The sequence below is a fragment of the Brachionichthys hirsutus genome, chromosome 3, assembly GCF_040956055.1.
Source record: "Brachionichthys hirsutus isolate HB-005 chromosome 3, CSIRO-AGI_Bhir_v1, whole genome shotgun sequence".
Lineage (NCBI taxonomy): Eukaryota > Metazoa > Chordata > Actinopteri > Lophiiformes > Brachionichthyidae > Brachionichthys > Brachionichthys hirsutus.
The window spans coordinates 6,394,197-6,410,994 of NC_090899.1; the positions used below are offsets into that span (position 1 = coordinate 6,394,197).

The 16,798-nt window shown below is 44.1% G+C and overlaps 2 protein-coding genes across 2 annotated transcripts; one reads left to right on the top strand and one right to left on the bottom strand.

The window, feature by feature from the left end:
* The first annotated feature begins 3,031 nt into the window (after positions 1-3,031).
* On the top strand, positions 3,032-11,278 carry msh5 (mutS homolog 5). Its single transcript, XM_068758771.1, has 25 exons — positions 3,032-3,127; positions 3,203-3,326; positions 3,430-3,510; positions 3,777-3,830; positions 3,948-4,069; positions 4,207-4,316; positions 4,496-4,531; positions 4,861-4,943; positions 5,025-5,070; positions 5,543-5,681; positions 5,811-5,873; positions 5,976-6,104; positions 6,199-6,271; positions 6,374-6,483; positions 6,582-6,662; positions 6,752-6,839; positions 6,985-7,052; positions 7,950-8,068; positions 8,206-8,332; positions 8,901-9,050; positions 9,301-9,375; positions 10,382-10,528; positions 10,785-10,922; positions 11,004-11,077; positions 11,158-11,278. Exons 1-25 carry the CDS (start codon positions 3,032-3,034, stop codon positions 11,276-11,278), a joined length of 2,454 nt encoding a protein of 817 aa, XP_068614872.1.
* A 389-nt stretch (positions 11,279-11,667) lies between these two features.
* On the bottom strand, positions 11,668-16,167 carry LOC137914597 (transmembrane protein 200C-like). The gene is made up of 3 exons (XM_068758117.1): positions 15,402-16,167; positions 11,972-12,133; positions 11,668-11,894 (listed from the first exon to the last, which is right to left on the bottom strand). The coding sequence occupies exons 1-3, from the start codon at positions 16,165-16,167 to the stop codon at positions 11,668-11,670; spliced, it is 1,155 nt and encodes a 384-aa protein (XP_068614218.1).
* Between the last annotated feature and the right edge of the window lie 631 nt (positions 16,168-16,798).

Sequence of the window (16,798 nt, forward strand, 5' to 3'; positions counted from 1 at the left end):
TACCGCTCGGGCGGCTCTTTCACAAACGGACCAGGGTCATCGAGGAAGAAGACGGCCCCCCCAACAGGCGGCTTCCACACACACACACACACAACACACACACACACACACACACACACCGCTGTCGTCCGCGGACCTCCAGCGCCACACGCTGGTCACATGATAAAAAGTAAATAATAAGGCCTTTCATTAAGAGATGAGCTACTGCCAGTCAGTAGCTAAAATTCGCAGAGGCTGGAAAAATGACTAAAATTGTTATCAGCGAAGACCTAATTTTAATTAAATACACCTATTAGCATACTTTACTGTGAACGAAAATTGGTTTGAAAACTGCAATGAAGAAATATAAATCGTCATAATTGGCTCTTCGCTGATTATCTCTGACGTAAAACCCAGCTTTACACAAGTAAGCTGTAAGTAAGCTAAACTATGAAAAAGTAAAAGTAAAAAAAAAGTATTAAACTATGAAAAGTCACGCTGTTCCTCAACAATGAAGTACATTCTGTAATGTAAAGGTTTAGACATGCCCTAAAATGTATTGCATCTTTGCCTAACAATCTGCTGCTCCTCTACAATGTTTTGTGGGAATGAATCTGGGTGAGCGAGGCTTCAATGCCGTTCAGTGATTTCATAACCCTGCATACAGTTTGCTCGTACAGTCTCTGCTGCTTCTGTGGAAACCAAATGAACCAGTACGAGTCTGGAGGATCAAGGGAAGAAACTTACCTCCAGAATGTGGAGATAGTTGTAGATGCCTTTGACATATTGTGAGCAGAGATGTGGCTGGTCTGCATCCTGCTCATCAACCTCTTCCACAGAGAGCAGCGCCTCCAGAGAAAGCCTGGAACGACTCCTGCTCCTCCTTCATGGAAACGTCAGCCGGACCCTCAGGTACCGTGGGGAGAGGATCCACTGGGCTACTGGAGACAACACCTGATTAGTTCAAGCTTTCTGGACACAGGATTGATTCTTTGGCTTGTGACATCCTCTGAGGTTGTGTTTTAGTCAAAAATAGCTGTTTTTTGTTAAATATTACTATTTTCAGATCTCAGCTGAGTGACAGTCACAACTGAGACAGGCTACAAGTAAAATCTGAAGTACCTTTTCTCTAAATGTCACGTCTTATTGTGCGATTACCAGAGACTGCAATTCCTCCATTACCTTTAAATTGGCCAGCATTGGAGAGCAGCTCTCCTCTGTCCTGCTGCCGTGGTTTTAGTCACCTTTGCCGGGGTTTGTGAAGCTGGAAACTGCCGAAAAACAATGAAGTGAAAGTTTCAGTAGAATCTCAAGAAACGCCGGCTGGTTGTAAAGTTAAATGTTAAAATGGCGCAGGGAGAAGGCAGAGATGCTAGAGACGTTTCCCAGAGAGACACTAAACGCCGAGACAAAGACGAATGTTTTAATTAAATAAGGACAAATGGAAGAACCGACACGATCGTTTATTTCGTGAGGAGCTCAATTCCACAAGGCGACCCGGATGTAAACAAAGACACGCGCAGCCTTCAGGGGGCAATCCCTTGAATCTGATTGGCTACAGTGTTGGAAAGACGCTTCTTCTGATTGGCTAGCAATATGGGGTTAAACCTATGAGATACGTCCCGCATGTGGAGTGGGCATCTTGAATATATTTGTACTTTTTTTACAAAACAAACAATAAAGCACAACAAATAATCAATAATAATCATTATCTGCAGCTGTAGCCAATATATCAGTAAGCTCATACATAAGCGCTGTCGACCTATGACGACGGCGCTCAGGGCTCTCGAGCCAAATGCGACGCTGTGCGCATGCGCGCTGCCGTCATGAGTCGCTTCGGCTTTTATTGCATTTTTCTCTTTTTGTTATTTAAAAGTCCGAGTCTGCTCCTCTTCTTGTGCTTCGCTATCTATGTTTACATACATTACAGAACAAGATAAGATAAACGGGACGTGCCGCGCTCCGAGTCTCTGTTATTGCTGTATTAATTTCACGTCTGTATTTCTCTTTTCCTGCACATTACGACTACGCTGCACGTGAGTGTCTGGTTTTTATGCTCATCTGCATTAGATAGTTCTGCTATCGTCTTATAAAGCACAGGCTAACAGAATGTTTCTTTCTCTTTTTCTTCCCAGGTGATTTCCCCCAGTCTTGATGCCTTCATGCAGACTGTCAATACACCGGTATTTAGGGCAGGAGAGGCAAAATAAAAATGCACCATCTGCCTCTACCCCCTCGACGGGGAACCCAGGAGAGAACCCACGCAGACATGGGGAGAACATGCAAACTCCTCACAGATCACTTGGATTTGAAATGGAGAGCTTCTTGCTGTGAGGCAACAGCGCCACCCACTGCGCCACCGTGATCAATGATGTTCACAAATATCATATCAAATATCATCACAATTTTCAATTGTGTCAAAATTCTGCAGAACAGTTCCTGTTTATGTACAATTATATGTATGGAAGACATATATGAATATGTACAGTTGTATTTATTTATTGTATTTATTATAATAAACCGCTCTATCATGTCACGGAAAGGTCCCTTATGTCTACAGCATTCTCATTAATAACATGCATGCAATGATTTGGTTCCATACTAGGTCAGCTCAGCAAATGATAATCACTTATTGATGTTAAAAGTTTTCCAAATAGAACATCTTATTAGCATAACCAAGCGCCCGGGACTCTGTTGTCATGACAACTGAGGGGCAAGGAGGAAGCGCTCGCTGAAGGGGTCACGTGACGTGAAGGCGTCCTTCTGGCTGAATGGCGGTACTGTAGCAGAAAAGCTTGTAATTATAATTAGCGTTTCAACTTTAACATCTTATTGTTTTGCTAATGAGTCCTTACATTCCTGTATCTATTTATATCCTCATTTAATGACGAGGCAGCTAGCTTAATTAACTTAGCTTGCCTAGCTAAATGGCTGTGGTGTTAGGTTTTTGAAGATTTAATGTAATCTTATACATAACAGAACTAATTATAAGTCAATTTTTCTTCTTCTTCTTCTTAGTATTAGTATTATTTCTGCTTAGAGGTAATTGGTCATGGCAGCACTGGAAAGTCTGAGAGGTGGAAGAGGGGTAGATATCGGTTCCTCCAGCGTAAGTGGGGATGAAGAAGAGGAGGAAGAGTCATCGGTGGTGAGCCCAGACGTCCCCATTTCAGTAAATAGCTGCAGCAGTGAGACGGTAAATCTTGTGTTCTCTCCATAAAAGGTTGTCCTGAGTGTTTTAGCCCAGAACGGGCAGTTGGGTCTCTCCTTCTATGACAGTAAAGATTCGTCTTTGCACTACATGGCAGACACTCCTGACAACTACGAGCTCCCCCTATTGGCCAGAGGTAAAAGATGCACAGAATTGTTACTAGAATTTACAAAGCTCTGTGTGGTTTGATATACTGTACACCTAACACCCCCCCCCCCCCCCTATCCTCTGTTTTTTAGTCATTCAAGAGGTTAATCCCCACGTAATAGTTACCAGTGCAAAACAGGAGCATTGCATGACACGCTGCTTGCAACAACTTGGTGAGATTTGGGCGATAAAACAAAAATCACTTGCATTTATATTTATAAATATATAAATAGAGCAGTAAGATTTGACATGTATGATATAAAAGTTTCTAGGTCAGATAATTAAATAATGACCCTACAGTGTTTATATTTAGTGATTGTATAGCTACTATCCGCTGCATTATACTGATTTTACCGGACACATTAAGGTGATATGATTCTAGTACACTGTTAATGTATTTTGTTTGTATTTGCTGACTTTCTTTGTTATTGTATCCCAGGTTCAAACCCTGACAACAGGCCAGAGTTAGTTACATATCCATATGTTGACTTTGGTAAACAAACACCTATCCAATTTATTCAATTCTGTTCTGTCTTTTTTTTCTGCATAAAATGTGCATAATTTCCTGCAATCAGCTGATTGGTTTTAAGTCCATTTTTAAATGTTATAGGTCTGGAGGTCAGTAAACAGAGGCTACTTTCTGCCAATCTGCCTTTTCTTCCTGCCTCCATTTCAGAGAAGGACAAAATGTCCTATCTCTCATCCTGCATCGCCTTTGACTCGCCCCTGATGGTGAGACAGCTTGCTACATGTCATCCGATCCAGCATTCCATCGGGGGGTGCAGGCGGTGATTATGAGTGGTCCATCATTTTCATGTGTGTATGTGTGTGTGTGCGTGTGTGTGCGTGCGTGGACATCCATCGGGTAGCTGAGGACAGTAGGCGCTCTGCTGAAATGTCTGGACAGGAGGCGAGTGGGAGTCGAGCTGGAGGACAGCAGTGTTAAAGTTCCTATCCTGCAGTTCTCCACCTACACACTGTAAGACACGCATTAATGTTGGTTACTCACACAGTAACACACACACTGATGAGTACACGCTCTCTGTTCTCCCTATCGCTACGCCTTTATGCCCTATTTAGCATAAAATCTGTCGTGTGTGATTCTGATCATGTTCTTAAATTCTTCTCTCACACGTGACTCGTTGCTTCCCGATGTAGTAAAGGTGTTATTTGCATTGACCGGGACACCTACAGGTAAATGAGCTCTGTCACACACACTAATCTAACACATTTCTAATTCATTGTTCTGTGTTCCAGAACTAATGCACTTGCCCAATATATTTGAATTTGACTACTACTAGCAAAACTGCTAATTTTCCTATACTTTGCTGACCAACGAACGATAATTCTACTTTTACTCTCCCGTCCCAATTAAATTTATTTCTCTTCATGAAGCTCTGTGTCATACATTTACTTTCTTTATGTTTTTTTTTGTTTTGTTATAATATATGGAATTTAAATCAGATTTAGTTTACAGAAAGAATGTGGCTGTGAGATCATCATGGATTTTGTATTTCTTTCAGTGTACTGCAGATCTTCAAATCAGAGCAGCATCCCTCCGTGTATAAGCTGCATTCTGGTGAAAAGGAAGGACTCAGTCTTTATGGTATGCAAACGTGACGATAGTAATTATGGACATCATCTCTTTGTCTTTTTTAATTGTGAACGTCTTCCCTGTGTGCTGCAGGAATCCTGAACCGCTGCAGGTGCAAGTTTGGATCTAAACTTCTACGGTGAGAAGCGCCTCTTGCTTGAGTCCATTCATCAAAACACAATATTAGGCTTTTATTTGATCATTTATTATTACTGATTAGTATTAAAGTGATGGTGACATGAAACATTTATGTGCCATTCTTCTGATCATGTTCGTAGCGTTACTAAATAAACATAGACGATTTTAAGAAAGAAAATATACTAAATGTAAAGATTATATTGCAATAAGTGACAAGTAGATTTCACATAATATGTGTTTTTAAGGAACAGCAGTGGAACATAATGTTACCAAAGCAACAAAAATCAAGAACAGATACTTTCTGTAATACCTTTATGGCGATTTTTATTCCAGGCTTTGGATATTCCGAGTATGTACATTAAATAATTTTGATGTTTTCTCTCCTAGTTATTTCTACTAGCAGATTGGGAGACTAGTTTGTACTGTTTGCTTGGTAGAAGCAAGCGATTGATCGATGTCTTCCCTCCTCTCAGCCAGTGGTTTCTGCGCCCGACACAGGACATGGCCGTGTTACGTAGGAGACAGGAAGTGATACGTTTCTTCACGTCGCCGCAGAATTCCAACGTGCTGAGCACCCTACAGGCCTCACTGCGCTGCATCAGTAACATACCGGTAACAACTAGAACCAATTACTGTTTTGTCCTCATCTGCGACCATTTTACTGGATGGATGTGACACTACCTGAACAAAACCAGCCTCTGTGTGTGTGTGTGTGCGTGTGTGTGTGTGTGTGTGTCTCAGACTCTTCTGCGGAGGATGTCTCTCTCTCACACCAAAGTGACCAAATGGCAGAGTCTCTACAAGGTACAGTATAGTGCACACCACTTAGCAATAGCGTCACATGTCCAAGCCAGGGTGGGTGAAATCTATTCAACATGATGCGTTGTGTTTCTGTGTGTGTTTCAGACATTGTACAGTGCAGTGTGTATCAGGGACACAGTGCGACAACTGCCTCAGTCCATTCGGCTTTTTTGTGATATCAGTGAAGGGTTCTCTAATGACCTTCACTATATTGCCTCCCTCATCAACCGAGTTGTAATACACACACACACACACACACACACCTGAATACACAGAATGTTACAGAGTATTAATGAGTTTACTTTCATCTTTTGTTTGGCACACGTAGGTGGATTTTGAAACCAGCGTAGCCGAGAACCGTTTCACCATCAAGCCCAATGTGGACCCAGCAATCGATGAGAGTAGGTTCCGCTCTACCGGATTCTGTTGTGTCTTGCTTGTGTTGATTTTCTGTAAAAGATGGTTGGTGAAAGTCTAAGCAATGTGCTCCTTCCCTCTGACAGAGAAGAGGACGATGATGGGGTTGTCACACTTCCTCACAGATGTAGCCAGACAAGAGCTGGAGCATCTGGACGCTTGCATTCCCTCCTGCTGTGTCATTTACATCCCTCTGGTCTGAGCGTTACGGCTGCACTTATCTGTTTATCTTCTACACAACTTTCCAACATTTCGGTATCAGTGCGCACATAATATTGTTTACTTTCCTCACAGATTGGATTCCTGCTCTCTGTCCCTCGCCTGCCCAGCATGGTGGAGAAAGAAGATTTTGAGATAGAAGGGCTTGATTTCATGGTTTGCATCTGATCTAGTCAGCAAAATAATGTTGTTAATTTCTTTGTTGTTGTTTTTCCAATGCTTTCCCTTGTGTTCCTGTGGTCTAGTTCCTATCAGAGGACCGCCTGCATTACCGCAGCAAGAAAACCAAAGAGCTAGACGACCTGCTGGGAGACTTGCACTGTGACATTAGAGGTATTTTACTCACAGAAAGCGTTTTACCTGCCTAGTATGTATCTGATATACAGAAATGACCACAATCACTGAGGGCTCTTTTCATGTTGTTGTTGTTGTTTTTTTAAACTCTTTATTTTCATGGTTCTTACTTGCTGTTTGTCAGACATGGAGACTGGAGTCATGACACAGTTGCAGAACACAATCCTCGAGAAGAGTGCCTCCCTCTACAAGGTTTGTGTTCATCAGCTTGGCTCTACTTACAGTTTCAGGTGTTTTAAACAAAGTCTACGTGGGTAAAATGATTGTCGACATGACGCTAATTCATCTGTATAACAAATCACCTCCGTCAGACAGAGAACAATCACAGCCCTCTGCTCTGTAACATCCTTTTTCTTTTGCACTGTTTCTCCATCTGCACTTTTTGTACAGTCATTCATCCTCATCCAATTCATTTATTCCCTTCAATTATTCTTTTTTATCGACATCTCATTATTTTTTAACTTGTTTTGACTGATGTCTCCTGGCGCTGTAACAAAATAATTTACCAGGTGTGGGATTAATAAAATATTTCTATTCTATTCTATTCTATTTGTTTCTATTCTGTTCGCGCTTATTCCCTCCTGCTGTGTCATTTACCTGGAATGCCCGGACTGTTGTGACAGGCTCTGCCTTTCCTCAGATTGTGTTGACCCCTAAAGTTAATTTCAAATACGATGAGGTCTCATCACAGATGGGTGTGCTGCCAGTTGTAGGAGAAATTGCAGAGCTTATTTTTGAGAAGAGACTGAGAATTCAGTTTAGATGCATTCTGGTTGAAAAAATAAAGCGTAAAGAATGCACTTTGTATGGGAGTGCAGATGGCACAGGGGTACGAACCTGCATCCCATGTACAGGAATCTCAAATCTCATCCCGCTTACTGCATAATACAAAAAAAAAGTACAATTATCTTCTAACAAAATCCACTTCTTTGCTGCCCATCTGCATTCTCCACATGTTCTAAATTATTTTTTTGAAAAAGAAAATTGACTTCAAGATCCATCTTAACTCAAGGGCACAGCCCTGTTAAGCTTGATGACTTTGAAGGCTCAACACTATTCAGGAATGCATTTATTGTCTGTGCTGTCTAGATTCTGGATCTCATTGCGGAGCTCGACTGTCTGATGGCTATGAGCAGCGCGTCCCAAGAGTACGGCTACACTTCACCCAAACTAGCCAGCCACAGGTGTATAACAGTCACCCAGGGCAGGTAGGCAAGATCGAGACAATAATCCAGGTTCTGCAGTTTGTCTTCTAATCTGTAACTGTAATGATAATCAAGCTAACCTTAATCTGATTAATATGAACATACATGACACACACTGATAAATGTCTGTTTTCATCTAGACATCCACTGTTAGAGCTGTGCGCTCCTGTGTTTGTGGCCAACTCCTTCCAGAGCTTAGAGTCCCAGGGCAGAGTCAAGATCATCACCGGCCCCAACTCATCTGGCAAGAGCATCTACCTAAAACAGGTGGGGGGGGGGGGGGGGTATCCTGCCTCGCTGGATATCACTGTTATCTGTACGGAATGTGTTTCAGTTCGCTGCTCATCTGAAAATAGCTTTGATGTTCACCGATATTAGGTTTTGGCTAGCAGACTTTATGTTCTTTGTTTTTCTTTTGCAAACACCCAATGATAATTGTAATTCGCAGAGGAAAAGTCTTTGAGATGCAAAGAAAGCAGTGAGAAGCGGTAGTCTTTCAAAGAAAGCCCACATAGTTGCACAAACTGTCTTCAACACGTTTTTTCAGCGCTTGCAGTTTAACACAAACGATGATGACAGTTATAAAAATATACAAAATGCATGTCTTCTAGTTTGCCAGGTAACTTTACTGTTTACACTGAATTTCCTGACGTTGTAGTTTGAAAGTCAGAAATCAGAAAACATTTCTGCAACTGATGATGACAGCAGTTTTTGAATGAGAACGTCCTCATTTGACAGTCCTTTGGAGCTCCTGCTCAGAATTCCTGATATTTCTGTTTTCCTATTTCTTCCTTTGGTTTGACTTCAACCAGCTTTTCTGATTTCACTTTGACAGGTGGGGTTGATTGTGTTCATGGCTCTGATTGGCTCAGATGTGCCGGCAAAGAATGCAGAGATTGGAATGGTGGACGGAATCTTTACCCGCATGCAGAGCAGAGAGTCCGTGTCTGTGGGCCTCAGTACATTCATGATAGACCTCAACCAGGTGCATACGACGCACAGACAAACCAACATGCACATCTTTGCACACGAGCAAATGAATAAATTAAAGATATGAACTCCCACCGTTAATGGTCTCCAGTTTTACACCCACTCTCCACCTGTCAAGACATTATGAATCAAGTACTGCCTACAGCTATAACAGACAGCTCACACGCACACACACACACACACACACACACACACTAAAAGAGTAATGTGGGGTATAACATTTTGTTCTACTCTATTCTCCCCAGATGGCCCAGGCTCTCAACAGCAGTACTGGCAACTCATTAGTTCTCATCGATGAATTTGGAAAAGGAACTAACACAGTAGGATGATCTCGTTCCAGTACTTTGTGAATTGAATACATGTGTGTACACACATAACAAGGGAAAACAGTGTCACTGACGTGAAGCGCCTGAAACCAATCTTGGCCAGTATGATCGAATTAAGAGCTTCAGCACGAACGGCCATTCAGTTCAGCTCAACATGTGCCATCGATCAAAAACAAAATAAGAGCAGCTGTGTGGCGCTGCAGACACAAACGTGTTGATGTGCGCCCTCTAAAGGCAAGGGAAGAAACAGCTCAACAATGTGCAACCTTCAGTAGCTGCTGTTCCTGCGTTAAAGTGTCTCATACCTTTTTATAGTTTAAGATTATTTTTTTGTAATTGGAGGGTATTCCTAGTGGGATACTTTTGTGTACAGACTTCACAGTGTTCTGGATTTCTTTATGCGCTCAGTCTTCCACCACTGCCTGCCAGGTTACTCAGGAGAGGGCTGGAGAGAGTCCAAACGTAGTTTATGTGTCTAAAGGAGAATTAGTGAAGTGGGAGAGAGAGATAGGCCAGAAACAATCAAATCAAATCACTGCAGTAGAATGAACTCGTCCTGTCTTAGATAAAAACAAAAATAACTATTGGAAAATATGCAGCTGGCAAAGATTACAAAAGGGATTGAATATTGCACTGATTTTCACCTGGAGGACAGAAATCACAATGTTTCAGCATTTCTCCTAACTGGTAAAATGCCAGTGACGGTCCATAAGTGTCCTTTATCAACTTCAGATGCAATCATATTCACGCATTTGTAAATATGAGCTCTCTGGAGTCTGAAGCCGTCAGTAACATTAGCATCAATTCATGTACAACATTTATTTATAATACTATTCCAAAACATTATTGCAATCAAGTTTTTTTGGGGGGGGGGTACCAAAGCAATGTCAAGGAATATCAAAGGAATTTGTATAAAGAGCCTCGTCTGTTTGTTTTTTTTGCCAGTAGTTGCTTCATCCTCGTCAGACACGCAGCCAATGGTGTAACGTTCCCCCCGCAGGTGGATGGACTGTCCCTGCTGGCCGCATCGATCTCTCATTGGATGAGACAGCCTGTAGGGGATTTACCCCACGTCCTCCTGACCACTAATTTCCACAGCTTGCTGCAGCTGGAACTATTACCTTCCTCTGGCCTGCTGTCTCTGTTGGTACTGAGAAATACACAACACAATGATAAACACAACGCGTGCAATGATTAAAATGTAGCCTGAAGCATTTTGGGGATGTTCAGGGAGGTTTCATGACGGAAACTAATTTCCTGCAGAAACATATTGAACAGCAGAACTTCCAAATGAACAATTAGCAAATGAAAATCCTATTTGGTTTTTCCTCATTAGAAGTTTATTTTGTATGTGATTTGTGTGTGTGTGCGTGTGTGTGTGTGTGTGTGTGTGTGTATACTAGACTCTAGAGACAGCAGTGGACGGGGATGAGTTGGTGTTTCTCTACCAGCTGAAAGAAGGGATTTGCCAGTCCAGCTATGCTGCCAACATCGCTACACTAGCCGGCTTGCCAGCTAGCCTCGTGCAGAGAGGAGTGGATGCAAGTACACACATTGACGCACACACCCACAGACGAACAGAAACCCACACGCTCACGTCGACTGTTTGTGTGTTTGGTCAGGTGTCCGAACTGTACAGGACAGGAAGGTCCATCAAACGCGTTGACAAAGCATCATCAGACGAGCAGGAAAAGAGGTTTGTTCAGCTCCCCCTGCAGAGAAGGACAATGAAACCAACACGAGAGCCCACAGTGCATAACAGAGGCTGACTGACAGGTGCAGGCTGGTGGTGGAGAAGTTCATGAGCTTGGACTTGGAGGACAAAGATTTGGATCTTCAGCTTTTCATGAAAGAGGAAATCCTGCCCTCTGCTGGGGAGCTGCTGAACCACAGCTGAAGCGCTTCGCTGCAACACATTTCTACAAATCTGTGATGAGTTTGTTCATTTATTAGCTCAGTTTCAAGAGAGCAGGCTTCTACCGATGCAGTTTTTCACTATACAGGACCAGTGTTCTATACAGTGTGGCGTTTGCTGTCACTATGCATACATTTAAAATGCTTATGTTGTAGCTGCTTGGTTTTTGTTGTTGCGTTTTTGCAGTTTCTTCAGCCTCAAATTCACAGCCTGAAATACGACACAAAGACATTGGTCGAATTAAGACCTTCATAGTTGTCAAAGTAGTGCTTTCTAATTTAACAGTTCTAAATGCAATAAAGGCGGCATCATTTCCCACAGCCTCTGTTTCATTTATTTATTTTATTTGTTACAGAAATGAATGCTAGCTTTTACTGGACACATGTTGAGGCCTCGGCGAGGTGACGCGCAGCTAGGACGGACACTGCGACATGCAAAAGTGTGACGATCGGAAGATGGCTTGCTGAGTTGCAGAAAGGTGTGTCGCAGCAGTGTTTGGTCATGACAAAGATGGTTTTATTAGCGAAGAGCTCCAACGTGCTCTCCACACCACACTCCCCTGCCTTCGCGCAACCCAAAGTCTTAATGGCCAGAGTAGCTAGAAAGGAAGAACATTAAAATAAAGCACCTTCTAAAGCTGAAAGGGTAGTTATTGACACGTACGGTACAACACACCTGCATCCCCTCGGCCTGTGTAGCAGCGCTCCCCGAGGCTGCAGGTGGTTTCCGTGGTGTAGCAGGCATCCCAAAAGCCCAGGTCACAACGGAAACACTTCAGGAACTCTTCTTCAGGTCCCACTAACTCCATGGGCTGCTCTATCTGCTCCCCGTTGTCACCTAAACACCACAGGAATAGCATGGATATCAGATTTAAGGAATGGAACGACTATGATCTGCCTGAATGTGTGAAGGATAAGGACATTAAGTTAAGCATCTGAGAAATGTTTTCATTATTCTGCCTGGAATTTGTTTCTGACTTTGGACTGCCCCGTGTCTTTGTTGACCAGACAGGTACTGGAATTAAATGAAAGATATGGCTGCAGAATGTTGGCGTGGGACCAACTGATTGTTATTCCCAACACACTGCTCTGCACAGTCCATCCTAGGAATAAAGATAGCGGCACACATTGGCTCTTGAAATGCCAACAGGCATCTTCTCCAAATATCGGCAGAGTGAAATGAAGGTCACAGACTTAAACCCTTTAAAGTTAGTCTATTTTTAGGATTTATAATAACTGGGGTTTTCCAATAATCCAGTAACTGTAAAGACAGCATATTTCAGAATGGTTTGGGTGTAACTGCATCTCTGTGTCGGACTACATCCAGTAGCCAAATGGCTGACCTCAGTAGCCGCTTCAGAAGGACTTATCTCTTCCTGTAAGCCGTAAAATGAGTGTAAGAGAGACTCACAATCCTAATCCCCTCTCATCTTGTTAGCGAGTGCCAGCTCATGTGATTTCAATGCTGTGGTCGGTGGGTTTCAGTGCGTGTCCTCCTGACATTTATCAGTCTTTCTTCAATATTTTGGAGGAAATAGTCAATAATGGTAGATTCAGATCTTAAACCAGCTTTAACAAATGGATGAAAGTACAAGCCATCTTGCAGTAAACGTGGACTGATGTTTTTGTTGTTATAAATTGTAGTAAAACACACCTAGGGCTCTATTAAACTAGGATATTCTTTTAGAGAGATCAGAAATAAGAGCCTTGTATACATTTCACTAATCAAGTAGGTTATTAGTTAGTAAATCTAAGACGTTACATTTTGTGAACCCAACGAGGATGTGTAGCTCAGAAGACACTGATAAGAGTTTTGTGGCATCTTACCTTGAGAAGGAGTGAGCATCACGACAGCAAAAACACAGAACATTAGTCCGCTCATTCTCCGCTCGCTCCTCTTCCATTGACGGCACCGTTAGGATTGCCGAGGAGATGTTTTGGCTGAAATTGGATTAGGCAGGATTCTCAGGAATGCACCTGCTGCTCGTCTTACACACCGATCCCAGATCGTGAAAGGTTGCAGTCGACTAAACAATTAAGCGTTTTGAGAAAACAGCGGATTATAGGAAAACTTTTATTTGGATTGGAAGCCAGAAGGATTCTATATGTCACAAAATGTCATCTGGTCGCTCAACCCTCTGGTTTGATGAAAGACTCCAGATACACTATGCTGTTCCAGACAGCCCCCCCCCCTGCTGATGCTTCACCTGTTTTCACTTCACATCTAAACTAAAATCCCCTTTCCTGCTGTAAGAAGTGAAGTCTTTGAGGAGAGTAAATGAATAAACACGATTCTGCTGGCTCATCCTCAGTCCCCGACGTCGTTTTCATACGTTGATTGTGGCTCATCTTTCCTTTCAGAAGCAGGAGAGCTGCGTCGGCCCTGAGTCAGCTCGTCGTTGAGCAGCTTACGGCCTCTTGAACGTCGGCTCAGATATGGATCAACACAGACCCACGCGGTAATCTCTCTGAGGAGAACTTTGATTCAGTAATATCCTTAATGCAGCAAAAAAAGAAAAGAAATATGTGTTGCAGAATTATGTAACAACACTGTACAAACACACACACACACTGATGGACACCTAGGAAACATCAAAGACTGCTGGTATTCCAGAGAACTGCAGTACAGCTTCTGCGTGTACATAAATACTGTATTTCTCACTGTACACACTGTACTGTGTGTGTGTGTGTGTGTGTGTGTGTGTGTGTGTGTTGAAAGAGCTGCCTCTCTTGAGCAAGACGTGCGAAGGAGGCTGCTTGCAGCTTGTTGCGCACATCTCTACGAATCATCCCTGCTTCTAAACAACACATCCAGCATTTTAGAACGTGCGCTATACCAACCAACACAACACCCCGTGTGGATCCCACGTGCACGCCCGTGTAGCGTGACAGAGCGAGTGAAATCTGTGGCTGGAAATTGCCGTACGCTTGGGTCTCTGTCGTCATCTGGATTGCAGGATCCCAGCGTGGGCCGAAACAACAAGGAAATACTCTGCAGTTCGAGGGCACCTATAAAAGCCTCCAGACCGAGCCCCCTGTGTAACGGCTGGGGGAGAACATGCTGGTGATAATTAAAGTTCTACCCCCCCCTTTACCCCTCCGCCTGTTCAAACATGTTTAATGGGACCAGTGGCGTTTCAGTCGGCATTGTTTTTGCTCTATTTTTTTCATTCTACTTGCTTCAGCCAAGGATTTGGATGGAGGATGGCGTATTTGAATAAAGCGTAGTGAGAGGAGATGAAAGGTCGGGATGGTGGGAGAGCGAGGCCTCGGCTACACGACTCACAGGACTGCTTTTCTCAGTTCAGCTGCGTCAGGAATAACTCATAACAGCTTTACCAGAGTTCTGTGTGTGTGTGTGTGTGGGGGGGGGGGGGTTCTAAGTCATTGCTCTTTTTTTCTATCCACCATCTGATTAAAATTCTTTCAGATCTTGCCTCATCACACTGAGAGCGGAGAGAAACCGAGCAGCTGGCGCTGAATTAAAACAAAAATGTTGAATTACACCGGATTACATTTAGCGCAGAGCACGGACGGGCATTGTTAGTGTGGCCTTAAGCGCTTCCCTTGTTTACGCCAAGGCACAATGTCCTCAGATAAAGAGCAGATCACAGTGTGTGTGAGATTAGATAAAGACTCTTTTGAGACCTAATCTGGCTCAACCTCTGAACCAAAACCTCTTCAGCAAAGGGAAAGTAGTAGAGAGGGAGAGCGGAGGTGTGTGTGTGGGTGTGTGCGCGCGTGTGTGTGTGTCAGGAGAGAGAAGGGAAAAGAGCGAGAGTGTCCGTATCCCAGAATGGCACCCCGAGACATTTTCAGCAAGCCACCTCGCGCCCTAATATGGTCAAACAGGGCAGTGACTTTTGAGGATTTCTGGCCAATAAGTGAGTTCAAACAGAAACACAAACGGCGCCGGTCCAATCTTCCCAACGCGACCGTGAGTCAGACGAACCTGGAGAGACAGTGACTCAGAGCCAGCTGGAGGCACTAAAACATGCTAACAAACATTGAATCCGTTTATTGAGGAATGCATTTTCTTCAGCGTGTCTGTGATCTTTTTCAAATGAATCCCATCATGCAGGTTAATTAGACAGAAGAAGTTGAACCAGCCGGGCTCCGGCGTTGAGGCGGCAGAGCGCGGCCTGTCCTGATGTTCATCTCGCTGGAGTCGCAGGAGTCTGAGGAGATGGAGGAGTGAGGGATGGACGGGCAGGGGGAGGGGGGGTAAGGAGTTGGCTCCTGGTGGTGCAAAACGTGGGCCAGAAGGGTTGACCTTCCTTCCTCCTCCTCCTCCTCCTCATCTCCTCTGCCTCCTGGATCCGAGGGAGGCAGAAGTGATGATCTGCTGCTGCTAATGTTTTGTCTGTGAGGGGGAGGAAGAAGAGGGTCACAGTTCCGGTTTGAGAGCGGCAGCGCGTGGCCCTGAGCGGCCCAGCATCCGACGCCGGGCTGCTCCTGCGGACCCTCCCAGCCGTTTCGTCCCTTCAGGTCCTCGAGGTCATCGAGCGACTCCTGTCTGAGGACCTCCAGGTCCCGGTTCTCGTACAGAAGAGTGGCTGCGCAGATGAAGATAAATAAACCCACTCCCATGACCACGGGCCCAGCCAGCTTCATCCTCTCCACGTGGGTGCTGCCCCGGACGCCCGTGGGCTTCGGTGCCGCAGACACGTAGCCGGCCACGGCGACGCCCATCCCCACCAAAACCACCGCGACGCCCAGCATGAGCCAGACGCCTGGGGCGGAGCGGAGGTGCAGTCGGGATCGGAGGAGCTTGCCTTTCTTCAGTTGTCTGCGGCACGCCGGGAGGCAGGCGGGTGAAGACCGGGCGGAGCGGGAAGAGGCGGAGCTGCAGACGGGACTGGCTGCTGTCATTATGTGACTTCAGACTGAACAGAGAGAGAGCAAGAGGGGCTGAAATGCAACAGTCAAGCAATGGGGGGGGGGGGGGTATAGTCTTCATTACACACAACACAACAGGAAATAGCTGCTTTAATGAGGCATGTGGCCGAGCTAATGAGATGCCAACTCTTCTGCAGACCCCTGCAGCAGCAGCTGCTCTCAGCATCATGCGAAGAGAAAACTCTGCCTGACTGACCCCTCTCGGTTCTACATAGTATGTGTCTTTAATTTATTGTTATTTTTGCATCAATTGAGTAATTTAATATTAGTTTTATTGGTATTGTTAAATGTCGATGATTTATGTACGAAGGACTTTCAACGGAAACAAGACCGCAAGAGCTTTTTAGAAATGCTCCTCTTAGACAGGATGTGTGACTGTACTTGTACTGTAATACATGCTACTGTTTGACTGTACCTGTACTGTAATACATGCTCCTGTGTGACTGTTTATACTCTAACATTCTATCTAATAAATATATTCATCATCATCATCACCCTGCTGGGTTTATTACTTCAATGCATCCCCGTCGTCGTGAGAGCCAGACACGTTATCTGCTCCAAACTGAGCCGCTGAGGCCGATTCAACAGGATAAATAAATAAGTG